The following is a 27,285-nucleotide window of genomic DNA, read 5'->3' on the forward strand; positions in this document are numbered from 1 at the left end:
AAGCTCCGAGATTTTTTCTTCAGACATTCGGAACAGAGAAAGCCGGAGATACTTATGGTCCGGCGGGGGAGGGAGAGCCTATTCTATTGACTAGAATAAAAACCTTAGCACCGGCGGCAACTTGTATAAGGAAGAGTCTCCGAGGTGTTCAGCAGAAGGTTCTTTTGGCTCCCTCCCCTCAGGACCCTGTTTCAGTCCAGCGGGGGAGGGAAGCGGACATACCACCTCAGCTGACTGGAAAGAAAACCTCAACTTCAGCGGTGCCTCAGAAAGGATGCAGGCTCCCGGCTCTGCAGATGCTGGACACCCCCTCTGCAACAGCAAAAAAACCAAAACAAACCAAAGCTGTATATTTTGTCTTCGGATCCCTCCCCTCAGAGCCCTGCTTCAGTGCCGGTGGGGGAGGTAAGCCCTGCACCACCAATGCTGCCAGGAAACAGCCACGGTGACTCCACAGGAAAGACAGAAGCTTCCAGTTTTATTCATCCCTGACATCTATCCACCGGTGACAGTTTCAATAGCATGTCCCTTCCTGGAGAATTCAGGGACTATTTCGTTATGGGTGAGTACTTCTGAGAGAGCTCTCACGGGCCCTGATCAGATTAAGGGATAGCATCTAACGGTTTTCTGTTTTCAATGACTGTTTCAGTGTCTTCTTCACCAATCGTATTCTGTAATTCGCTGGCTTTCCAGCCATTTAATGTAACATGTTAAGTTTATACTGCAACCCACTAATATCTTTTTCTTGCTAATTTGTAATCACTGACTGCTCAGTGACACCTTCACTATTTGTACACTGTAACTCGCTGATTGTACAGCTCTCTTCACTGTGAACCGCCTAGAAGTCGCAAGATTATGGCGATATAGAAAAATAAAGTTATTATTATTATTAATAACCCAAATCAAATCCACATGGGTTGCCTATCACTCAATGCTGGATCCTGCACAGGTACCATCTAAAGCAGTGGTCTCAAACTCAAACCCTTTGCAGGGCCACATTTTGGATTTGTAGGTACTTGAAGGGCCTCAGAAAAAATAGTTAATGTCTTATTAAAGAAATGACAATTATGCATGAGGTAAAACTCTTTATAGTTTATAAATCTTTCCTTTTGGCTAAGTCTTAATAATAATATTGTAATTTATAGCTAAAGAGACATATGATCAAGAAACTTTTATTTTACTTTTGTGATTATGATAAACATATCGAGGGCCTCAAAATAGGACCTGGCGGGCCGCATGTAGCCCCCGAGTTTAAGATCATTGATCTAAACATATTTCCCTTCCTGTTTTCTTTTTTAAAGATTTATTTACAATACTGCTACTTTATTTAAGCCTTCTGACAATGCTGTTCCTAGTCCTACTCTGGAGCTCCAGCAATACCCTGGAAACAACTTCCCACAGACCTTTTGTGGGGGGGGGGGGGGGTATTCCACATGCGGTAGCTTAGGGTTCTGGTACCCCTGTATGCTCCTCTCTGACTCAGGGGCTTTTCATCTTACACACAATGGTCAGACCAGAAGGAGGTCATTGCCTTAGTCTTAGTCCAACATATGCTGTCTCATCTATAGCCAGCTACAACGGAGGGGCACTATTCTCCAAATATTTTTTACTGAAGGTCTCTTCTCTTTTAGGACTCAGTCAAGTTGCAACACCCACAGGTAATAGGGATTTTCAATCTATCCTTTAATCCTGTGAGACTCCAGTGAGGGGAATTATTTCTTTCTCATTGCATCGAATTCTGCAAGATCTACAACTGGATAATTGGCAGAAGCCTTTTTCAGGCACACAGCTTCTAAGCATCTTGAGCTAAAGTACAAAGTAAAAATAAATAAATAAAATACCTTATCTTGACCTTCTGCATTCTCCCCACCATTCTATGATTTCCAAGTCTGCCATCAACAGATCCAAGGCAAATTGACTCAAGTGGCAGTGGTTTCATCCGTCAGGCACACGGCATTGCTATGAGCCTCGGAGAAGATCTTCATGATAGACTGGCAGCAGCTCCCTACTTAGGGGACAGCCGCATTGGACATAGAGTGCAGACCACTGTTTTGCAACTTAAGAAACATTCCATAGCTAGTTGTGAGCTTTCGGCTCACCCGTCTGATTATTCTTTTCAGTTTCATCGTTTTTTGTCTTCTTTTTCAACAATACTATCCATGATCAGGAGTTCCTTCCAATAGGACCAGTTTGCAGTGATCACAGACTACTTCGTATGTGCTAGGCAACATCCTAGAGTCCATAAACAACCTTCTCAATTACCTGCCTTCTCAAAACCTGCCTCCATCATTTTGCAGCAGTTTTTTCTTATCCTGCAGCACAATGCCATGGAAGAGGTACAACTTCGGTACATCAATCAACATTTCCAGTACAGGGTTCTACCTTTTGACCTTTCATCAACACCCTGGGTGTTCACGAACAGCCTGGCAGTGGTAGTGGCACAATTGCGAAACAAACTTATATAGGTTTCCTTACTTCGATGAGTGGCTACTAGTGGCCCACTCTAGGGACCGTCTCCTTCTCCGTGCGTGCCCTAGTTTTCTTCCTAGCCTTCGAAAGATCCAAGCTGTCTCCAGCTCGCTCCCTTATGGTCAATGGAACACTTCTGGACACCACTGCTGCAAGGGCCTATCTGCCTCAGGAAAAACATCAGGCAATCCGAGCAAGGCAGTCAGATCAGCTTAGGAGATTTTACGACTGCTGGCCACATGGCAGCTTCGCTATCATTAATACCACGTGCTAGACTCCACATACAAGCTCTACAATGGCACCTCAAGTTACACTGGAACCAGCATCTCCACACACTGTCACAGCTGATTCTACTGCCATCCAAAATCAAGGATTCCCTGCTGTGGTGGATTCATTCTGCCTCCCTTCAAGCAGGATGTCCATTCCAGCTCCCACCGCCTTCTCTAACCATCACCACCGATGTTTCCAATCAGGGCTTGGGAGCACACCTAAACAATCTTTGCTCTCAAGGTCTATGGACTCACCCCGAACATCACTTCACATCAATCATCTGGAACTCAGAGCAATGTTTTATGCTCTTCAGGCTTTTCGTCACGGGATAGGTCACAAGAACATTCTCATTCAGACCGACAATCAAGTGACCATGTTCTGTGTTTAACAAACAGGATAGTTCGGGTTCCCTCAAACTCTGCAGAGAAGCATATCATTTCTGGTCCAACACCCTGACTCTTAGCATAGATCTTCGTGCAGTATACATTCCAGGAGATCAAAATGTCCTGGCAGACTCCCTCAGCACGAAGATCAACCCTCACGAATGGGCCCTCAACCTGCAGTGCTAACATCCATTTTCCATCAGTAGGAGAATCCTCAAGTGGAACTCTTAGCCTTGCCAATCAATGCACAGTGCACCCTCTTCTGCTCTCTGCGTCCAGCTCCTCAAGCTTTAGCCAGGGCTTGCTTTTTCAAACCACACTCTGCTCTATGCATTTCCACCGTTTCTTCTCATCTCCAGGGTGCTTCAGAAAGTTTTAATAGACAAAGCACATCTCATTCTCATTGCACCCAGGTGGCCCAGACAAGTCTTATTTCCACTGCTTCTGGATCTACTGGATGCACCTCCAATACCCTTGGGCGACCATCCGTCTCTTCTGTCTCAACACAACAGAAGGTCAGTTAGGAGTGAGCTCTCAATTTCCATGCTGTGAGACTCAGACTGTAGAGATTGGTATGTAGCTACATACCAATCTCTACAGTCTGAGTCTCACAGCATGGAAATTGAGAGCTCACTCCTAACTGACCTTCTGTTCTCAAAATCTGTCAATAATGTTCTTCTAGCAGCAAGATGACCTGCTACACAAAATTTTTATCGAGCAAAATGGAAACGTTTTTCAGTAGGGGCTCAGGTTCGCGGTTTGCAACCCCTCCAGTGCCCGCTAGACCATATCTTCACATATCTCCTGCATTTGCCCGATGCACGGCTTAAGATGAACTCTGTCAGATTTCATCTATCAGCAATTTCAGCATACCACTCGCTGGTCAACAATAAACACCGTCCTCTTATGACATGCTTCCTTAGGGGTCTCAACAATCTTAGACCTCCAATGAAAACTCCGACTCCAGCTTGGGACCTAAATGTAGTACTAGATTAATTGATGACAGAGCCCTTCAAACCACTGGGTTCTGCTTCTCTCACTTTTCTTTCCTGGAAGACTGCTTTTCTTGTAGGGCTCACATTAGCTAGAAGAGTAAGTGAGCTTCAAACCTTGGTCACTTATTATCCTTATTTACAATTTTTTCCAATCAAGGTACAGCTACGGACTCATCCTAAGTTCCTGCCTATGTGGTTTCAGATTTCCATCTCAGCCAAACCATCACTTGACTTGGCCTTCCTTTTTTCCACCCCCACATGACTCTGAGGCAGAGGAAAGACTTCATACTTTGGATTGCAGAAGAGCACTGCTTTTTTACCTCGAAGCAACTTCCCATTTTTGGAAATCTCAGTTATTCATTTCATGCAATCCACCTACCTGTGATCAGCCAGCAACGAAAAGAGCCATTTCATCTTGGATTTCCACTTTGCATAAATTTTTGCTACTCAAGAGCTCATTTGCAGCTCCCTGGCTCAATCAGGGCCCATAGGCTGCGAACTGCAGCAACTTCAACTGCAAACTTACGGTCCATCCCAATCCAGGACATTTGTAAAGTAGTTACTTAGTTGTCTGTACCTACTTTTACCAAACATTACTGCTTAGACCAAGGTTTAGCTCATGACCAGTTTTATGTAACCTCTTTTCATTATAGACTGTTTCCACCTCTCATATGCTTACTCAGCTTGGGACTTGCCAACAAGTGGGACTGCATATACCCTGCCTGTCTCCAGAGTAAGCAAAGTTGCTTAACTGTAACAGATGTTCTCCATAGACTGCAGGGGAATGCAGTCACACTTGCCTGCCCACCATTCCCTTGTCTCCTCTTTATAGCTAGAAATGAAATTTTCAGGAGGAGGGGAGGGGGCTCAAGGAGTAGGGTAATCCTGCACATGCTCAGTAAGCTCAGAAGCTTACTATAGCTAGGGGAGAGTCTAACCTAATTGGCTCAGTCAGAGGCTTCACCAACAAGTGTGACTGCATTTCCCTGTTGCCTACGGAGAACACCTGTTACAGGTAAGCAACTTTGCTTTCTGGAAGCGGAAGAATGTGGAGATCTGTTGTAGAGAAGATGGGAGTATATTCCAAATGTATGGAGCTTGGAATAAGAAAGTGGACTTATTTTTTTTCGGTGGATTTGTTAAGGGGAGGGGATTAGTATCTTGAACCGTTGTCTATCTTGAGTTGAGGAAGGAGAGTGGGCTCTTGATGTATATGGCTTTGTGGATCATGCAGATCATCTTGAACTGTATTTATTTCTTTATTGGTAGTCAGTGTAGTTCTTTCAGTAGGGGAATGGCTTTCTCCATTTTCTTGGCTTTAATCATCTTTAAAAAGGGATCACGAGGTGACCCGGGAAACTACAGACCGGTGGGTCTGACTTCGGTTCCGGGGAAAATGGCGGAAGCACTGATAAAAGAAAACATCGATGAACATTTTGAAAGAAATGAACTTCTGATAACCAGCCAACATGGTTTCTACAAGGGGAGATCGTGCCTAACTAACTTATTGCACTTTTTTGAAGGAATTAACAAACGGATGGACAGAGGAGACCCCATAGACATCATATACCTAGATTTCCAAAAAGCCTTTGACAAGGTGCCTCATGAAATTCTACTCCGGAGACTGAAGAACCATGGGGTGGAAGGAGATGTACATAGATGGATCAGAAACTGGTTGGTGGGTAGGAAACAGAGGATAGGGTTGAAGGGCCGCTACTCGGACTGGAGGAGGGTCACGAGTGGTGTTCTGCAGGGCTTGGTGCTCGGGCCGCTGCTATTTAATATATTCATAAATGATCTAGAAACAGGGACAAAGTGTGAGATAACAAAATTTGTGGACGACACCAAACTATTTAGTGGAGCTCGGACTAAAGAGGACTGCGAAGAATTGCAAAGGGACTTGAACAAACTAGGGAAATGGGCAACGAGATGGCAGATGAAGTTCAACGTTGAGAAATGTAAAGTATTACATTTGGGAAGCAGAAACCCAAGGTACAACTATACGATGGGAGGGATGTTATTGAATGAGAGTACCCAAGAAAGGGACTTGGGGGTAATGGTGGACATGACAATGAAGCCGATGGCACAGTGCGCAGCGGCCAGTAAGAGAGCGAATAGAATGCTAGGCCTAATCAAGAAGGGTATTACAACCAGAACGAAAGAAGTTATCCTGCTGTTGTATCGGGCGATGGTGCGTCCGCATCTGGAGTATTGCGTCCAATATTGGTCGCCGTACCTTAAGAAGGATATGGCGTTACTCGAGAGGATTCAGAGGAGAGCGACACGTCTGATGAAAGAAATGGAAAACCTTTCATACGCTGAGAGATTGGAGAAACTGAGTCTCTTTTCCCTGGAGAAGAGGGGACTTAGAGGGGATATGATAGAGACTTACAAGATCATGAAGGGCATAGAGAGATTAGAGAGGGAAAGATTCTTCAAACTTTCAAAGAATAAAAGAACAAGAGGGCACTTGGAAAAGTTGAAAGGGGACAGATTCAAAACGAATGCTAGGAAGTTCTTCTTTACCCAACGTGTGGTGGACACCTGGAATGCGCTTCCAGAGGACGCAATAGGGCAGAGTACGGTACTCGGGTTTAGGAAAGGATTGGACAATTTCCTGCTGGAAAAGGGGATAGAGGGGTATAGATAGAGGATTACTGCACAGGTCCTAGACCTATTGGGCTGCCATGTGAGCGGACTGCTGGGCACGATGGACCTCAGGTCTGACCCAGCGGAGGCATTGCTTATGTTCTTTTGTTCTTATGTTCTTTCTATTTTTCGTAATTCTTGTTTAAGAGCTAATAAGTCGGCATCATACCATCCATCTGATGTGTGTTGTCTCTTTTTATGTATTTTTAAAGGTGCCATTTTATTTAAAACCTGTTTATTAAAATTATTCCATGTTGTATTAAAATTTAAAGTCCAAATTAGAATTGGAAGATAGGTCATAATGTGACCAGAATTCAACAGGATTCACTGGACTTCTACTAATAATAGTTTTCTTTTTAAGATTATTTCTAGGTATAGTGTATAGTTGTCCTTCCAACCAACTTAATTTTGAAATTTACATAGTAAATGGTCTGACCAAACAGAATAATTCCAAACGTCTTGTTTAAAATAGATTTTAGGAGTAGCTAAATCCTTTGAGGAAAAGGTACCAAATACAAGTGGTGGCCTTTTTGATGTGTTTTTACTAAGGAAGGTTTAAAAAAAAATCCTAATGAAGTTAAAAAGGAAAATAAATCTTTGACATCAGGACTATCCTCTTGTTCAAGGTGGATATTAATATCACCGATCAAGAGACTTTTAAATACCTACTTGATATAAATGCGCATGAGTCGAGTCTTTCATTTGAAATAAAGCTCTGGAATGAGAAGAGATAGGATGAAGTTAAGAGGTGATAGGCTCAGGAGTAATCTAAGGAAATACTTTTTTACAGATAGGATGGTAGATGCATGGAACAGTCTCCCGGAAGAGGTGGTGGAGACGGAGACTGTGTCTGAATTCAGGAAAGCCTGGGTTCTTTTAGAAAGAGGAAAAAATAATGGTTATTGTGGTTGGGCAGACTGGATGGGCCATTTGGCCTTTATCTGTCATCGTGTTTCTATGTAATATCCTGTTTCCAATAGTGGCTAATCCAGGTCACAAGTACCTAGCAAGATCCTAAAAAAGAGATATTTTATGTTGCTTATCCTAGAAATAAACAGTAGATTTTTCCAAGTTCATCTTAATGGCTTATGCACTTTTTGGAAATTATCCAAACCTTTTTTAAATCCCTGCTAAGCTAACTGCTCATACCACATTCTTTGGTAACAAATCCAGAGTTTAATTACACATTGAGCATAGAAACATTTTCTCAGATTTGTTTTAAATTGACTACTTAGTAGCTTTAGTGTGTGCCCCCTAGTCCTTATATTTTTGGAAAAAGTAAATAAGCAATTCGGGGTTTATTTTATAGACCTCTTCCATATCATAAGAACATGAGAATAGCCATACTGGGTCAGACTAGTGGTCCATCTAGCCCAGTATTCTACTTCCAACAGTGGCTAAACCAGGTCACTAGTACCTGGCAGAAACCTAAACAGTAGCATAAAAATTGCCACACTGGTCCATCAAGGCTAGTATCCTGTTTCTAACAGTGGGCAACCCAGAACCCAGGTCCCAAGTAGTAAAACAGATTTCATGCTGTTTATCCCAGGAGTAATCAGTGGATTTCTCCAAGCCATCTCATTAATGGCTTAGGGATGTCTCTTTTAGGAAATTACTCAAGCCTTTTTTAAAATCCTGCTAAACTAACTGTTAATTTTCCGGCAACGAATTCCAGAGTTTAATGAAATGTGTGAAGAAATATTTTCTCCAGTTTGTTTTAAATCTACTACTTAGCTTCATCACATGCCCCCTAGTTCTAGTATTTTTGGAAAGAGTAAACAAGCGATTCACATCTACCCTTTCTACTCCACTCAGTATTTTATAGACCTTTATCACAGTGTTTCTCAAACTGTGTGCCTCCTGAGATTTCAAGTGTGTTGTGGCACACTGGGGAGGAGCAGAGGCACTGGCGCCAACTGAATGCCTACAGGACGTACCTCTCGTGGCGAGAGGCACGTCCCATAGACAGTCTGCTGGCGCCAGCGTCCCTTCACTCTGGCCCTCTATCCTGCTTGACACTCCCCCCCCCCCCCATTGGTAGCTCAGGGTCTGTCTGAAGGCCCTTTACGCATGTGCAGACAGTGACATCACGCACTTCTGGGTGTCTTGAGCTGTGGCCACTACATTTAGTGTGCCATGGCTTGAAAAAGACTGAATTCAAGAAAGCGTGAGATAGGCAGGTGGGATCTCTTGGAGAGAGGAAGAGAAAATAGTTACTGTGGATGGGCCATTTGGTCTTTATCTGCCATCATGTTTCTGTGTAACCTGTTATAGTTGCAACAGTGATAAGAATAAAATATTTTCAAGCTTCTGTATCTATTTTTGCCTTCCTTTTTTTTTTTTATTCTTTTATGAGCTTTTTCCTTATTTTTCCCAGGCTTCTCCATATTTTCTTTATTTTTCTCCCTTTTCCTCTCGATTTTTCCATTCTGTTGTAGGTTCCGTTTGGTTTTCTTCATCCTATCTGTGTTCTGTTTTCTTTCCTCCCCTGCCAGTAATTGTCATCCTTTTCTTTGTTTGTTCTACCTGTCCCTCCCTCCATTTCTGTACTTTCCTACTCATGTTTTCTCTTGGATGTTTTTCCCATTCTTTCCTTTTCTTTCTACCACCTTCACTCCATCACTTTCACCGCTGTCCTCCACGTTCCTGGTACACTTTTCTCCCTGGCTCTCCATACATCTGGTATTTCCCCCTCTCACCCTGCCCTAATTCCTTCATTTAGCCAGGGTGCTGCAGCAACACTGGCACCAGTAAACAAAATAACTTTCAAACAAACCCAGGTAGGATGCTGGCAGATCCTTGAATTGTCTGCTTTTGAAGGCTCCACTGTGCTGCAGCAACCTGGCTAAATAAGGCAGGGATTGGACCTTAAATGTGTGAGAGATTATGGGAGTAGAGGTGGAAAGTAAAAATGACATGATACCCTGGTAGCAGGAGCAGGACGGAGGTACCATTTCAGATATCTATTCCCTGCAGTGTTGGGGAGGGAGGAGGCCTAAGGAGGTAATTTCCCCTTCTCTCTTGAAGCAATACCTGTGGCTTTCTCCACCTTATTGGAATACATGGCAGATTTTTTTTTCTGTAAACGCTTGTATTTAACTGATTTGTTAACCTGCATGATGCTAAATTTTTTTTTTATAGTAGAAAATTAATTTTTTTAATCTAAACTTGAGCTGCCTTTTCACTGAAGGTCTATCATGTGGGGTGTGTGTGTGGTATCGGCAGTGTATAGCGGGGCCTTGGAGAAGCTTTCGTGCCTCCATTACTTCTGCCATATTTTTGTGACCTGAGGTTTTTTTAAAATTCTTTCTAGCTTATTGGAAGTTGGAAAGAATTATACAATAGCTGGTTGAGAATGTCTTTGGGGGGGGGGGGGGGTGCAGAATAATTCTCTCAGTGTAATGGAATGAAATGAATGTGGGTAAAACAGTGAAATACACACAGGTTTTGACAATGGGCCGTGTTGGACCAGGAGTTCTAGCTAAATAAAACCTAGTGTATTTCTATAGAGAAAGTTCAGCTGCTTTGGCATAGAAATGTACAGTGAAATCAAGGTGTGACAAATTCCTCCTTTCAAGTACTAATTTGCCCAGTTTCCTCACTGCCCTCGCATCCAGTTGCTACTGCTCCTCACCACACACTGCCCTCTGTAAATCAACCACTTATTACACACAAGGACAGATGCACACGTTTGTGCAGTTTAATAGTGTTAGTCTGGTGTAATCTTTTCTTAATGTTGTGCTGTACCCCAATCCTTAATTTGGCACCTCACAGCTACATGCCTGCATCTAATTTGCAGCCTTTAGTAGGGGTAACTCTATTCACTGCAGAAAGCTGGTGGTTGGTTAAGAGCACATTTTCCCTTGGTTAGGAGAGTAGAAGGCTCATTTGCTCTTTGTGAAGCAGAGAGTCCTTTTAAGTCTAGCAAACCGTTCAGAAATTGGCATGTTTTCAATTGCAAGTCAGTTTTCTTTGGGACACTGTCTCTACATTCTGTGTTGGTCAGTAGTTTTTAAAACATTTGCCTTTAACTAGGTTGCTTTCATATTGTCGGGGGGGGGGGGGGGCGGTATGATTATTTCCAGACTGCAAATACCTTTCAGTTAGTTCATTGTGGTGTACAAAGGAACGAAGAGACTGTAAAACAACAATGACTTACAAAATTTGTAGAAAACCATTTGTAGTTCTAAAATAAAAATGATTCTTGCATGTTTACCTGAGTTGATAAGCCAATTCTGGGCACCTAGCTGGCTATCCTCTGAGTGCCATCTGCAGGCATGGGCTTTTGATTCTTTTGTGTTCCTAGGTATTGGCACAAACACTGCTGGCAATAGTCTCTTTGGAAACAAGCCTGCAACTGGGACTCTAGGAACTGGATTTACCACAGGATTTGGAACAGGTAAATAAAACAAACCTGAAAATCATCTGAAGGTGCCTCTCTAAGAAATGAGTAGCTTCTTAAAGCTTTGTAATGACCAGATTAACGAGGAAGCTTACGTTTTCTAATGGCTATTCAACTTGTTGACTTGGATGCAGAAGTTCAAAGGAAACATCCACCTGGGTTTGGGACTTTTGGGCTTCCTTGATTCATCTTCTCCCTCCCTCATTCGTGGGGATTTTAACTTTCACCCTGATGATCCCACTGACAAATATGCTTCTAAGTTTCTTGCCTTAACCTCCTCATGTGATCTTCAGCTTTGCTCCACTACCCCCACTCACCAGGATAGCCACTACCTTCATCTTGTCTTTTGCTCTCTGTACTTCACTGCTCCCAATCTCTGATCATCTGATAACCTTCACAATTACTCCCCCTTCCCTTCTGCCATGCCCAGTCACCTCCCAACAGGTTTTGACATCTTCAAGCCCTCGAGCCTTCTTCATTCTCAACCACTGTTTCACCTCTCTTTGCCTCCACCATGTTATCCAAGTCTGTTCATGAGGCTGTCTCGTCGTACAATTCTATTCTCTCCTCTGCTCTGGACGCCCTTGCTCTCCCTGTTCCTCGCTCTGTCAGGCGTGCCAAACCTCAACCTCGGCTCACTTCCAGTATCTTTTACTTACGTTCCTGTGCTCGCTGTGCCAAGCACCTTTGGCACAAATCTCGCACATGTGCTTTCTTCACTTTAAATTTATGCTAACCTCCTTTAATTCTGTGCTTACATGGGTCCAGCAAGACTATTACAGCCAACTAACTCCCTTTCTTCCATTCCCATTCTCTCTTTGCCACGCTAAACTCCCTCCTTAAAGTGCCCCATTTCCTACCCTTCCTTCTCTCTCTCCCTAAAATATGGCTGATTACTTCCATGACAAGGTCTGCAAGACCACCGTTGAACTCACTACAAAGTCACATCCTTCTCCCCTACCCACCATCTACTCTCCTGAATTTCAAACTCGCACCACCCTTTCATCCTTCACTCAAACAACTCAGGCAGCTTCTCCTGTCTGGTCCCAACCTCTTGTCCCTCCTTCAACTACTGCTGGCATTTCTTCTCTGAAATCACAGAGGAAGAAACTGTACAACTTCTGTCTTCAGCCAAGCCTTTTATCTAGCTGTCCCCTATGCCTGGAATAAACTACCTGAGTTTGTCTGCCAAGCCCCTTCCCTTGTTGAAAAGCAAACTGAAAACTCACCTTTTTGATATAGCCTTCAATCCTTAACCCTATTCCTCTGCCCACCAACCCAGCCAGCTGATTAACCGTTCCCCTTAACTGTATCCATGACATCCTGTTTGTCTTGGCTGTTTAGATTGTAAGTTCTTTCAATCAGGGACTGTTTTCTTCTTCTTTGTGACTCTTCTAAAGTGCTGCTTATATCTGGTAGCGCTATAGAAATAATTCATAGTAGTGGTAGTAGTAGTAAACAGAACAGTGGTTCCCGAATTTGTCTTGGGGGACCATCAGACATCTGGGTTTTCAAGATATCTGTGATGAATGTGTATGTAGATGTGGATATACTGAAGATCTCTCCAGAACAAGCTTGGGAGCCACTGCTCTTAAGCTTTTTACCTTTTTGTTTTGCTGATTCCTTTCTTATGTCATGACTAAATATGTCGCCTAATGGATTGACTAGCTTTCATCTCTCACAGCAGTGTAACAGCAATGTAACAATGCCGGTATACTTGGCCTCCCAAACTTCAATGATTTCCAAAACCTGCAACTCTCTAACTCTTTAAAGTTCAAGCATTTGTATCTTTTTTTTCTTAAAACATTGTGTCAAATGCACTTATCTTAGATATTCAGTATTTTCATGCGATGCCTTGTCTTCTCTCAGCAAATACGCTACTGCTATTTTAGAATCAACCCACTGCTGTGTTGTCATTAACCGACGCAACCTGCTTTTCACAGAGTTCTTTCACTCCTGCTGCATCAGGGAATTATCAGGCAGTAATATTTTTTCTTTTCTGCAGACAAAGTTACTGTCAACTTCCCATTAAAAAGAGACACTTTGAGGTCACGTGTTGACCTTGCCTCCACTGTAATTGGTTACTTAATTCTCATTCATCAGCCCTACAATCAATATATCGTCCCACTCGCATTCAGATGCGTCTTATAGAGACTTACTTTCCATTATCACTCTTCTTCTCATTTTCTTAATGTAATGGAAATATTAATAGAAATGTTGCCACTCCATATTCTTATTCAAGCCCATTGGTTCCAGAGTTTTTACTCTGAAAATCCATCTTAGCTCCTTCTGTGCCAAAAATATCCTCCCCCCCCCTTAACAGCTACATCAGTTACTAGAACTCTTAAGGAAAAAGCACTCGTGTTTCAACTCCATACAATGTCTAGCCAATGGTGCACCAATAACTTCCCTTGTGATGTTACTTTTATGCTTATTGAGAAATATACCGTATTTTTCGCTCCATAAGATGCAATTTTTCCCCCCCAAAAGTGGGTGGAAATAAGGGTGCGTCTTATGGAGCGAATATAACAACCTCAACCCCGTACTGTCACAAACCCAGCACTGCAGCTAGGCTTGCTCCAGTTAAAAGACAAAAAAACATAACCTTGAAGAGAGCTGATCAATGCAGCAGCTCTTCTACCAGTAGACAACAAGACTCTGTCCCTAATGAGAGTGCCCAAGAGCAGGAGCCCTGGGAGGAGGGGGAGCAGGATGAGAACACTCACTTCTCTAAGCCTAGAGTAGCTCCCAGTAAAGCACAACCTAGGAGACAGGCTCTTAGCCCTTTGAGCACTCACCTGCTGAAGTTAATTGAGCAGCAGGAGAAGATTCAGCAAAAGCAAAAGCCTGCCCATCCCCCACTCAGGTTAGGGCGTGGCTTTCTGAGAGCAGGACAAACTGAGCAGAGCAAGCTTAGGAGAGGCAGTCCTGACCCAGCAGAGGAAGGAGACACATGGCCAGGTGCTCCAGAGTGTAAACAGGGGAATGAGATTGAGTTGAGAGATTTGGATGATTCCCCACTGGCAAGCCTGCCAGATTGCTCACAGCAAGAGGAAGCCATGGACATTGCCTTGGAACCTGAGGAGGTCTGCATGGAGGAAAGTTAAGTTTTTTTTCCTTTTTGAACTGCATGGTGTTTGATGAATGTAGGACTAAGTGCTGGCTGTGTGTGGGTGAGATTTGCTAAGCTCACCACAGGGAACCTCTACCTTGTTGGAAAAGACTGTGGTTTGTTTGTTTTTTCCTTTGCTGGGGAGAGTTTAGCCGCTGATTGTTTCAGTGGGAGTTGTGGGGCTGAATCCACAGAAGATCCTAAGGGTTGGGATTGTGGGGCCATTTTCTGGCAATTTTGTTTAGTGGATGCAACAACTCCCCACCCCCGCCAGCTTGCTTGAGTTGGTAGGGGAAGCCTGTTTAAACCCAGGCAGGCACAGTGTGCTTTGCAGGACAAATTGACTCTGATAACCAGAACAAACTTACCAATTATTGTCTTTCCTCTTGGTGTGGAAGAAACTGATGAGAGACAAATACTTACCCTGAGGAAAGGGCTTGTCCAGCCTTGTGCTGACTTAGTAGCCAAGCCAGCTGAACTGTTTGTGTTTGTTTTTACTTTTGGTTTTGAATTTTGAACATTGGCTACATTAATGGACACAACTTCATTGTTGAATAAAGCCTTATTATTTTTGGAGAACTAGGCTGTTCTGGCTTTATTTTTCCTGACATTATTATAACCAGCAGGGCCTTCATGCTTGGAAGGCACGCCAAAGCTTGTATTGTTGCACCCTGCCCGGTAGCTTTCCAGAATCCAGTACCGGGAGTGTGACAGTACCTTTTTAAAAATCCTGGCGGTCCAGCGTGCTTTCTGCGCAGCTGCCTCCTGATCTGTTCCCCTGCTCTTTTCCGGCAGCGTCAGAGCGGCGTATGAGACGGGCACACACTTTTTGTGTGCCTGCCTGGTTCTGCGCCACTCCCTGAATGGCTGCCATAATCCTGTCCCGGCCTACCATTAGACCACCAGAGGGGATGGGGACAGGGTACACCATTTGGTTCAGAATTTTTATGTTGTTTTTCCTTCCCTAAATTTAGGGTGCGTCTTATGGTCAGGTGCATCTTATAGAGTGAAAAATACGGTATTCAAATTTCTGGAGTTTGTCCCACTTAAATTAAATTGCAGGGGCATCTAATCAAATATGCTACCCCCTCTGTTTTTAACTCTCTCTAACTCCCAGGTTACAGAAATTATCTGCATTCCATTATTTTACACATCTGACAAGTGTCGCGCATTGTGAGACTCTTCTCTACTTGTTCTGCACACATATTGATTTCTGGAATTATCAATAGGCATAATATTTCTTTCAGATTTTTGGTTTTGCAGAAAGCAATCCTCAGATCATGGTCTTTGAACTTCTCTGTAATTTTCAGCATTTCCAGTGCCTTTTAAAAATATGAGATACTGAATAACTGTTCTGCGCAAATGTCAGAACACACGTAATATCTAGATCTGGGTTACTTTTGTTTGATTCTTGCTGAGGGAGCAGCAGCAGATCTCTGTTATGATATTAATAATAATAATAATTTATTTCTTATATACCGCTATACCAGAAGTTCAAAGCAGTTTACAACAAAAGTACATACAATCAATTTAAAATACAAACTGAAGAGAAGTTTACAATCTTAAGTGTAATAAAGTCTATAAAAATACATCTTTTAAAATCAATAGTTAAGATAATAACATAGTTTGAATGGAACAATGGTAATAAAGGAAGGGCCACTGATAAAATCGTAGTAATTTAAGGCCATAGACATGATTTAGGATTGAAACTTGTCAAACAGATGTATCTTCAATTCTCTTTTATATGCTATATTGAATGCTTTCACTGCATAACCTCTTATGAATTTCTCCTTTAAGGTCCTTAAATTTACTTTTGAAACCCTCAACTTAGGAGCAGTGATTGAAAGTTGTTATAGATTGAAAGCCATTCAGTAGTCCATCTTTGTTTACATTTGATCAATTACTCAAGAACAAAGCATAGGATTGAAAGCATAAAACATAATTAAAATCTGTACTCTAATTTATTTATTTTTATTTATTTACCTCCTACTAATTGTATAAGCAGTTCACATTTCAGGTACTCAGTCATTTCTCCTTATCTGTCCCAGGATTGAGTGACTTGTCCAAGGTCACAAGGAACAGCGTGGAGCTTGAACCCACAATCTCAGGGTGCTGAGACTGTAGCTCTAACCACTAGGCCACTCTTTCCTCCTAAACATTTGCTTAGGAAAGAGCTTAAGTAAATAGCCATGATTTCAAATGTATTTTCTTTGTCTTTCTGGGCCAATCCAGACTGATGGGTTATGCCACTTAACTAGTAAATGAAGTTAGAGAAAACTGAATTCTTTAGCGTCCCTCCAGACTGGCACAGAACAGATGGGTTTAAACTTTACGCTCCTATGCCAGTAGGTGAAGACTGAGACATATTGACTTTTGGCAGTAGAACAAGTGGGCTGTGCAGTCTCATCTACAATCAGTCTGTTCTCAGTCTCCAGCAGGTGGAGGTGGTTAAGCCAGTGCAGTCTTTCCTTTAGTTAGGCCTGTTGAATCTGATTAGGCACCCTTCTCTTGTCCTTTTTTGCTTTTCTGACAGAGCTTGGGGGACCCTCTTGGGGGTCCTACCGACCTCAGGGGTGCCACACTCAAAGTGTCAGGTCTCTCCCCCTATATCCCCCACCTCCCCGAATTTTATTTCTTTAGAGGAGCCTCAACTGGATGCCTGGCTATCCTTTAGGCTCAGACTACAGTTTTGAGAGCCAGTGAGGTCTGCCCTCTTATTTTTTGCAGCTGTGAGATCTAACAACAACAAAAAAAATGCACTGAAGCAGATATAAAAGGCCCTGAGGCAGCTGGTCTGAGCTTGCTCTCCCTTTTTAAAAAAATTATAACTGGCGGTTTTGTGCATGTCTCTCCTGCGTGTACACTATGAGTGCTTTTAAAAAGCAGAAAAAGTGTGGGTTTTTTGCGCGCTGAGCAGTGATTGCAGGAAGTGTGTGCTCGAAGTGTTCTAGCTGCTTTGAGGGGGAGCAGGCGTCAGCTTCGGGTGCTGGCATGCAGGGTTCCCCTTCGCGCGTGCACCACTCTTTGGCGGGGGACTGTGGAGAGAGCCGCGTTTCCCCTGCTGCCCACATCAGGATTTCCTCAACCGCCAACGGTCAGGGACATATGGCTACCTTGAACACTGAGAATGCTGAGGATTCCCTTACCGCTATAGAGGCTGCTACATGCGGTTCAGATTTAGCGGTGGGGTTGAGTCAGGCCTCGTTTCTGCTTTGGCCCTTGGGAGACAATTTCTTGGCTAGCTTTTTTTTTTTTTTTTTCATTTTTGGCTGGAAACTCCGCCATTTTGCCCATGGCCTTAGGACAGTGTTTTTCAACCTTTTACACCCGTGGACCGGCAGAAATAAAAGAATTTGTTTGTGGACCAGCAAACTACTAGGACTAAAATTTAAAAACCCTGTTTCTGCCCCATTCCCATGTCCTTAGTGCCCCCAGTGCTTCCTTCCCATGTCTTTAGTGCCCCTAGTACCTCCTTCCCATGTCTTTAGTGCCCCCAGTGCCTCCTTCCCATGTCTTTGGTGCAGTGGTTAAAGCTACAGCCTCAACATCCTGGGGTTGTGGGTTCAAACCCATGCTGCTCCTTGTGTCTCTTGGCAAGTCCCTTAATCCCCCCATTGCCCCAGGTACATTAGATAGATTGTGAGCCTGCCCGGCCAGACAGGGAAAATGCTTGAGTACCTGAATAAACTCTTGTAAACCATTCTGAGCTCTCCTGGGAGAACGGGATAGAAAATTGAATGAATAAATAAATACAAAGCTTATTTGCAGACAGCATGGGGGTCTCTGTTTTTTTTCGGTTGGGGGGATGTCTTTGCCTTTGGCATCTTCCCCTGCTCAGTCCCCCTCGGCGTCAGTCCATGTCCAGTCTCCCCCGCCTTTATCCTAGCGACCACGGGTTGCCTGGGACAAGAATTTTTTCCAGGCAGACCTGATTTCGCCTAATGAGGGTGAGGATTTTTTGGGTAGACTCACAAGATTCTCTTGAGTTGACGGATGAGGTGGATGGCTAGGTTTTAGTTGTGCGCATCTTTCACCGGGAAGAGCTGCGAGAGCTTATTCTGCAGGTGTCTTCGGTTTTGCGTTTTGAGGAGGAAACTAAGGACCTCCCTCTACTTCTGGGGATCTGGTCGGCCTCATGCTCTTTTCCTATGCATCAGGATATTCTGGATGTGCATGCACAGTGGAAAACTTCGGATGCGCCTTTTCGGTTGGCACGGTCCATGGTTTGGTGCTACCCCATTCCTGATGATGATAGGGATACATTTAAGTCTCCTGTGGTGGTTGCGGTGATCTCGGCCATTGCTCATAGGCATATGGTGCCAGTTGACGGCAATTTGGCAAATGGTGCCAGTTGAAGCCCCTCCTTAGGCAGAGTACGTAAAAATAAGAACATAAGAAACGCCTTCACTGGATCAGACCTTAGGTCCATATATTCCGGCGACCCACACACGCGGAGGCCAAGCCAGGTGCTCCCAGTTGGAGACCCTGATTACCCGTATTCCTCAATGTGATTCGCAAGGAGGTGTGCATCCAACTTACTCTTGAAACCCAGAATGGTAGTCTCCATCACCACCTCCTCCGGGAGAGCATTCCAAGCGTCCACCACTCGCTGTGTGAAACAGAACTTCCTGACATTTGTCCTGAGCTTGCTGCTTCAGTCCATGACCTCTTGTCTGTGTCACTTTTGACAATGTGAACAACGATGTTTCTTGCTCAATTTTGTCGAATCCATTTAGTATTCTAAAAGTCTCAATCATATCCCCTCGCAGTCTCCTCCTCTCGAGGGTGAACAGTCCCAGTCTTGCGAGGCGTTCTTTGTAGCTCAAATTTTCCATACCTTTTACTAGCTTCGTGGCTTGCCTCTGCACCTTTTCCAGCAGGGTTATATCCTTTTTTAGCCTTACTGGGTCAGTCCAATGGTCCATGAAGCCCAGTAGTCCGTTCTCATGGTGGCCAATCCAGGTCCCCAATACCTAGCCAAATCCCAAGTTGTAGCAATATTCTATTCTGCCGATCCAAGCCTCCTGGAGGACTGGAAAATAGCAAATGTCACGCCTATCTTTAAGAAGGGATCAAGGGGTGACCCGGGAAACTACAGGCCGGTGAGCTTGACCTCGGTTCCGGGAAAGATGATGGAAGCACTGGTTAAGGACAGCATCTGCGAACACATAGAAAACAATGGACAGCTGAAGGAGAGCCAGCACGGCTTCTGCAAGGGAAGGTCGTGTCTCACCAACTTACTGTACCGTATTTTCACGCATATAACGCGCGCGTTATATGTGTTTTTACAAACCATGCATAACCTTGCGCGGTATACGCGTGAGCGCGTTGTACAAAATTTTTTTTACATAGTTTCCCCCTCCCCGACGTCCGATTCACCCCCCCCCCCCGCCGCAGGACCGCTCGCACCCGCACCCCCAAGGACCGCTCGCACGCGCTCCCATCCGCACCCGCATCCCCACCCTGAAGGACCGCTCGCACGCACTCCCACCCGCACCCCCACCCTGAAGGACCGCTCGCACGCACTCCCGCCCTCTTGCCCCAGCCAACCGCGGCACCCCCGACACGATCGGGGCAAGAGGGAGCTCAAGCCCTCTTGCCCCAGCCAACCGTGGCACCGCCGACACGATCGGGGCAAAAGGGAGCCCAAGCCCTCTTGCCCCGCCGATTCCCCAACTCCCCGACAATATCGGGCCAGGAGGGAGCCCAAACCCTCCTGGCCACGGCGACCCCCTACCCCCACCCCGCACTACATTACGGGCAGGAGGGATCCCAGGCCCTCCTGCCCTCGACGCAAACCCCCTCCCTCCAACGACCGCCCCCCCACAAGAACCTTCGACCACCCCCCTTCCCCGTACCTTTGTGTGGTTGGCCGGACAGACGAGAGCCAAACCCGCCTGTCCGGCAGGCAACCAACGACGGAATGAGGCCGGATTGGCCCATCCGTCCCAAAGCTTCGCCTACTGGTGGGGCCTAAGGCGCCTGGGCCAATCAGAATAGGCCCGGGAGCCTTAGGTCCCTCCTGGGGGCGGGGCCTGAGGCACATGGGCCCAACCCGACCATGTGCCCAAGGCCCCGCCCCCAGGAGGGACCTAAGGCTCCCGGGCCTATTCTGATTGGCCCAGGCGCCTTAGGCCCCACCAGGAGGCAGAGCTTCGGGACGGATGGGCCAATCCGGCCTCATTTCGTTGTTGGCTGCCTGCCGGACAGGCGGGTTTGGCTCCCGTCTGTCCGGCCAACTACACAAAGGTACGGGGAAGGGGGGTGGGGGTGTCGTGGGGGTCGGCCAGGGGGGTCACGGGTCGGCTGTGGGGGGCTGTCGGAGGTTCTTGGGGGGGGGCGGTCATTGGGGGGAGGGGGTTTGCGTCGAGGGCAGGAGGGCCTGGGATCCCTCCTGCCCGTAATGTAGTGCGGGGTGGGGGTAGGGGGTCGCCGTGGCCAGGAGGGTTTGGGCTCCCTCCTGGCCCGATATTGTCGGGGAGTTGGAGAGTTGGTGGGGCAAGAGGGCTTGGGCTCCCTTTTGCCCCGATCGTGTCGGGGGGGTGGGGGCAAGAGGGCTTGATCTCCCTCTTGCCCCGATCGTGTCGGGGTGCCGCGGTTGGCTGGGGCAAGAGGGCTTGAGCTCCCTCTTGCCCCGATCGTGTCGGGGGTGTCGCGGTTGGCTGGGGCAAGATCGTGTCGGGGAGTCGGCGGGGCAAGAGGGCTTGACGTTGGAGAAAGGGCGAACCGCTGGAAGAGGAAGCAGCGCAGGCGCAGGGCTCACGGAAGGGCCGGGACCGCCAAGAGAAAGCAGCAGGACACCGGTAGGAGCTTCTACATGATGGGGGGGGTCGGGAGGCTGTGGGGGTGCAAGCGGTCCTTCAGGGTGGGGGTGGGAGTGCGTGCGAGCGGTCCTTCGGGGTGGGGGTGCGAGCGGTCCTGCGTTGGGGTGAATCGGACGTCGGGGGGGGGGCATCAGGTTTTCAGGGTGGGGACAGGACTTCAAGGGGGAGAGGAGAGTCGGGGCGGGCGAAAGGAGAGTCGGGGTGGCCAGAAGAGAGTCGGGGCGGGCGAAAGGAGAGTCGGGCAGCATGCGCGGTATATGGGTGTGCGCGTTATATAAAAATTTCTGTACATAAATTTGTGTTTTCCGCGCGCTATACCCGTGTGCGCGTTTTACATGGTAGCGCGTTATCTACGTGAAAATACGGTACTTCTTTGAGGGAATAAACAGCCAGATGGATAAAGGGGAAGCCATAGACATCATTTACCTTGACTTCCATAAAGCCTTCGACAAGGTACCCCACGAACGGCTGCTTAAGAAGCTGTTGAACCACGGGGTGCAAGGGGATGTCCACCGATGGATCAAACACTGGCTGGCAGGCAGGAAACAGAGGGTTAGAGTAAAGGGCCATTACTCAGACTGGAAATGGTTCACGAGCGGAGTTCCACAGGGGTCGGTGCTGGGACCGCTCCTGTTCAATATATTTATTAACGACCTGGAGGCAGGAACAAAATGTGAGGTTATTAAATTTGCGGATGACACCAAGCTCTGCAGCAGGGTTAGAACCGTGGAAGACTGCGAAGACCTGCAAAGGGACCTAACGAGGCTGGAAGAGAGGGCAAAAAAGTGGCAAATGAGCTATAACATAGAGAAATGCAAGGTCATGCATGTAGAGAAAAAGAACCCGATGTTCAGCTACAAAATGGGGGGATCATTGATAGGGGTAAGCAACCTTGAAAGAGATCTGGGGGTGATGGTGGACACAACATTGAAAGCATCAGCACAGTGTGCGACAGCCTCAAAGAAAGCGAACAGAATGTTGAGTATCATTAAAAAGGGTATCACGACCAGGATGAAGGAAGTCATCATGCCGCTGTATCGTGCAATGGTGCGCCCACATCTGGAGTACTGTGTCCAGTACTGGTCGCCGTACCTCAAAAAGGACATGGCAGTACTTGAGGGAGTTCAGAGAAGAGCGACTAAACTGATAAAAGGTATGGAAAACTTTTCATATGCTGACAGGTTGGGAATGCTGGGGCTATTCTCCCTGGAAAAGCGGAGACTCAGAGGAGACATGATAGAAACCTTCAAAATCCTGAAGGGCATAGAGAAGGTAGACAGGGACAGATTCTTCAGACTGTGGGGAACCACAATTACAAGGGGACACTCGGAGAAATTGAAATGGGACAGGTTTAGAACAAACGCTAGGAAGTTCTTTTTTACCCAGAGGATGGTGGACACATGGAATGCGCTTCCGGAGGTTGTGATAGGCCAGAGCACACTACAGGGGTTCAAGGAAGGTTTAGATAGGTTCCTAAAGGATAAGGGGATTGAGGGGTACAGATAGAAGTAGAGGTAGGTTATAGGAATAGTCAGGGACCACTTCACAGGTCATAGGCCTGATGGGCCACCGCGGGAGCGGACCGCTGGGCGCGATGGACCTCTGGTCTGACCCAGTGGAGGCAACTTCTTATGTTCTTAACAGACTATGGACTTATCCTCCAGGAAATTGTCTAAACCTTTCTTAAAACCAAATACGCTATCTGCTCTTACCACAACCTCTAGCAATGCGTTCCAGAACTTAACTATTCTCTGAATGAAAAAATATTTCCTCCTATTGGTATTAAAAGTATTTCCCTGTAACTTTGAGTGTCCCCTAGTCTTTGTAATTTTTGATGAAGTGAAATATCGATCCACTTGTAACCGTTCTACTTCACTCAGGATTTTGTAAACATCAATCGTATCTCCCCTCAGCTGTCTGTTTTCCAAGCTGAAAAGCCCAACCTTTTAGTCTTTCCTCATACGAGAAGAGTTCCATCCCCTTTATCATCTTGGTCGCACTTTGAACCTTTCTTGAGATAAGGAAACCAGAATTGAGAACAGTACTCCGGGTGAAGTCGCACCATAGAGCGATACAGGGGCATTATAACATTCTTAGACATGTTTGCCATCATTTCTCATAATTCCTAGCATACTGTTTGCTTTTTTGGCTGCCACCACACATTGGGGAGAATGTTTAATCATATTGTCTACGATGATATCCAGATCCTTTTCTTTGTGCTAACCGCCAAGGTGGACCCTAGCATCCAGTAACTGCCCAGGTTGTGATTTGTGGTGGTCTGGTGGCCTGATCTTGTTTCCGGTTGGTCCAAGCGGATTCTTGACTGGGAGTCTGTGGACTGGTTCTTGGTGGATCAGGAGGTAGCTGAGATTAAGCTTGGTGCCTCTTTTCTTTCGGATGCCATGTATGATTTGTTGTAGGTTTCTGCCAAGTTCATGGCCCTGGGACTGGCCACTTGCCGTACCCTGTGGCTTTGGGGTTGGTTTGAGGATGTGGCATCTAAGTCTAAGCTCAGTAAATTTCCCTTTCGGTGTTCTTTCCTTTGTGGTGAGGAGTTGGAAAAACTGGTTATGGCCTTGAAGTGACTCTTAAGATACCTCTGCTTCCAGAAGACCGTCCTCACCAGGCATCTCGAGGTGGTGGCAGTCATGGGCATCTGCATGAGTTTCATTGATATCGCCCGGGCCGGGGTTCAGCATCCTTTCCTTTCAGATGGCGATTCTTTCAATGCATGCAGCAAGAGATTAGAGAAATTGGCCCTCTTCTCCCTTGAAAAGAAGAGACTGAGACATGATCGAAACATTCAAGATAATGAAGGGAATAGACTTAGTAGATAAAGACAGATTGTTCACCCTCCAAGATAGGGAGAACGAGAGGGCACTCTCTAAAGTTAAAAGTGGATAGATTCCGTACAAACATAAGGAAGTTCTTTTTCACCCAGAGATTGGTGGAAAACTAGAACACTCTTCATTAGGCTGTTGTAGGGGAAAACACCCTCCAGGGATTCAAGACAAAGTTAACAAGTTCCTTCTAGACCAGAACATACGCAGGTAAGGCTAGACTCAGTTAGGGCTCAGGTCCATGACCTAGGGGCCACTGCGGGAGCGGACTGCTGGGCACGATGGTCCACTGGTCTAACTGAGTAGCGGCAATTCTTATGTTCTCAGCCCTATGTGCACATCTGGTGTCTGTTTAAGGAGTGGTGTTCTGCTCGTTCCATTGTGCCCCTTAGAGCATCTTGCAGGATGGCCTGATCCTCTTTATGAATTCAGGTGGCAACCTTGTGTTTTTTTTTGCGGTCTGTTATGCAGTTGGCATTTGGCCTCTTCTCCGGATGTGGTCTGTTTCTTGAGAGTGGCAAACTTTCTCCAGCCTCTAGTTCATCCTTTGGCTCCAGCCTGGTTCTTTCCGTGCTTGTTCATCCTCCTTTTGAGCCTCTCGGCTCCTGCATGTTGAAGGACTTACTCCTTAGGCTTTGTTCCTGATGGCCATTTCTTCCGCAAAACACGTTTCCGAACTGCAGGCTTTTTCGTGGAGGCCTCCTTTCCTAGAGTTCTCTGGGGAGTGGTCATGCTGCAGCCAGTTCCCTCCTTTCTTTCAAAGGTTGTTTCTCCCTTCCATGTCAACCAGTCTGTTGCCATTCTGCTCTTGGATAGTCAAGAGGGCTCTTTGAAGCAGAAGCAGTTGCGCAAGTTAGATGTCCGTAGGGTCCTTAGCGCTTACATTCAGCAGACCTGGAATTTCGTAAGTCAGATCGTCTTTTTGTTCTTCTTGGTGCTTGTGCTTCAGCATACCTTCTTCAGAAGAAGCCTGTTCTGGATTTCCTTAAAGCTCATTTTATTCGGGGTCAGGCAGCCTATTGGGCTGAGAGTTCTCTTGTGCTGCCAGTGGATATCTGTAAGACAGCGGTTTGGTCTTCTCTTCAATCATTTGTTCATTACTACCGTGAAGATGTTCATGCATGTCGGGATGCAGTGTTTGGTGTGCGTGTTCTTGTGGCAACCCTTTGGAGGTCCCACCCATGACCCACTGCTTTGGTACTTCCAATATGTTCTGTACCAATCTGGTGGGATGCTTAAAAAGGAGAAATGAGGTTCATACCTCTAATTTTCTTTCTTTTAGTCTCTCCAGACCGGCACAGACCCTGCCTTGTCGGTTTCTTCGGTGTTTTTCATGATGACTGCATTTGTTTTGTGTGTGTGGGTTTGTTTAGTCTTGGTTGTTGGGGAGTATAAAAGAGCAGTGGTATTTGGTTCATCTGGTTTAGCTGGCAAACTGTGCGGATGTTTTTGGAGGTTCTTGTTCTAGTCACTATCCAACAATGTTTTCAGGTCCGATCTGAACATTTACTTTTTCTCCATGTGAGAGTGGAGCTGGTATGTATTCTTATTCTGCTTGGCTATTCGTCAGACTGATTTGTAGATGGGACTGCACAGCCAACTTGTACTACTGCCAAAAGTCAATATGTCTCAGTCGCCAACTGCTGGCAGAGAACCGTAAACCCATCCGTCTGTGCCGGTCTGAAGGGATTAAAAGAGAAAATTAGCAGGTAAGAACCTAATTTCTCTGTACTGACCTACAAATGTATTCATTCTGTTGCTCCTCAATATCTCTCTTTTCTCCCTGAACTCCGTTCTTTGGGTAAGTCTCTTTTGCCTGTACCCATCTTCTGTACTTCCGACTCCGCCTCTTCTGCCTTGTTGTTGTATGCCTGGAACAACCTGCCTGAATCAGTATGCCAAGTTCCAACTCTGGCAGTATTCAAATCCAGGCTCAAAGCCGACTTTTTTGAAACCGTGTTTAGGTCTTAATGCTTCCAACTTGTAATACACTATATCTGTTTCTCATTCCCTCTGTATCCCTACCCTCTCTACCTCTTCATCCCTTGTATCCCCCTTCATGGACAGTATTTCCTTAGCAATAGCAGCAGATGAATCCAGAGACTAGTGGGATACCGCACATCTACCAGCAGGTGGAGAAAGAGAACTGAATTGCAGGTGCTCCTCTTGGATGGGATTTTTCCTGGCCATTTACTATGCTCTATCTCCAGCAAGCAGATGGATGCCATTCCTTGAACTCCTGGCTTCACTGACTGAAAATCAATCAAATTCACTGCAAAAGTGAATTTCACTATGGTTGCTACGGCTTCAGTTAGTGCAGGGGTGTCTGGCTGAGTGGGGGGGGTTGGGGGGGTTTCAACTGGGCCCCCCAGGTCCCTTCCCCGCTCTCCTTTCTGTGATTGAGGGTTTGCTATGGTCTCTGCATTTTTCTTCTTTCCCAGTTGGTTTTCAAAAAAAAGACTTTCGTGGGAGTAGTGTTTTGCACTATCCTTCTCTGACATACTGCAACTACTTTCCCTGACAACTTCAATTTGTAAGTATTATTATTATTGTGCGGAGTCTTTGGAGTGCGCTTTTTCTTGGCGCGAATCATAGCCGCGGAGGGTGCTTGCGCCTTGGGAAACGGCGGTCGCCATTGAGCCTCTGCACGGTGGGCTGTGGATTTGAATATGGCGGCTGGGGGCAACGTGGTTTCCCTGCGCAACTGATGCTTCTGCCACCTGCTTCAGCAGTACTCTTGGCATCAGGACAAGGACAGGATTTACTGGCAGCCACGAACACTGGTGCCTTAGCGGCTTCAGGACAGAGCACACTGGATCCGTCGCTGATGCAGTCTTGGTACAGTTTTCTCCCAAGTTTGTCTTGTTTATGCATCAGGCTATTCTTTTTACGCAGATCCTCACCATCTTCAGCCAGAGTTGGTTCTTGAGCTGGTTGCCTTTTAGTGGACTAGCCTTCAGGGATGGCTGGAGTTCGGGGCTCAGGGTTTGAAAAGGTGCAGGATGGAAACTGCAGTGGCGGTAGACCCTGCTGTGACCCCTAATGTCTCCTTGCAAGAGCTCTGTGGTGGATGGGGTTTTACGGGATTGCATGATGTTAAAAGTGGGGGAGTGTCAATCCTGTGAGGTGGACAACCCCACGACCCTTCAGCTTTTCCACAGAGGAGCTGCCCGTGTTTCTTCCTAAGGTGTTCCAGGGGCTACAGATATCTCAGGATGTGCCACAGTTGTCTGCATCACCTAACCCTCTCATGACTGGCACCAAGCAGCCCTCCAAGTCCTTTCCAATTCATGTAGCCATGAAGGCACTCATTGTGGTTCAGTGGACTTCTCCAGAGGCTG

At 46.0% G+C, this 27,285-nt stretch overlaps 1 protein-coding gene across 6 annotated transcripts in view; it reads left to right on the forward strand.

Moving 5' to 3' along the window:
- Positions 1–27,285, forward strand: part of NUP98 (nucleoporin 98 and 96 precursor) — a 330,912-nt gene that overhangs the window by 124,281 nt on the left and 179,346 nt on the right. For 5 of the 6 annotated variants that reach the window (XM_033947374.1, XM_033947378.1, XM_033947376.1 and 2 more), the window contains one exon: positions 11,073–11,165. The exons of the other annotated variant lie outside the window; for it this stretch is intronic. In XM_033947374.1, the coding sequence (XP_033803265.1) occupies positions 11,073–11,165 (93 nt within the window). The remainder of the gene's footprint in view (positions 1–11,072; positions 11,166–27,285) is intronic. 6 annotated transcript variants of the gene reach the window in all.

This window comes from Geotrypetes seraphini, chromosome 6, assembly GCF_902459505.1.
Source record: "Geotrypetes seraphini chromosome 6, aGeoSer1.1, whole genome shotgun sequence".
In the NCBI taxonomy this organism is placed as follows: domain Eukaryota; kingdom Metazoa; phylum Chordata; class Amphibia; order Gymnophiona; family Dermophiidae; genus Geotrypetes; species Geotrypetes seraphini.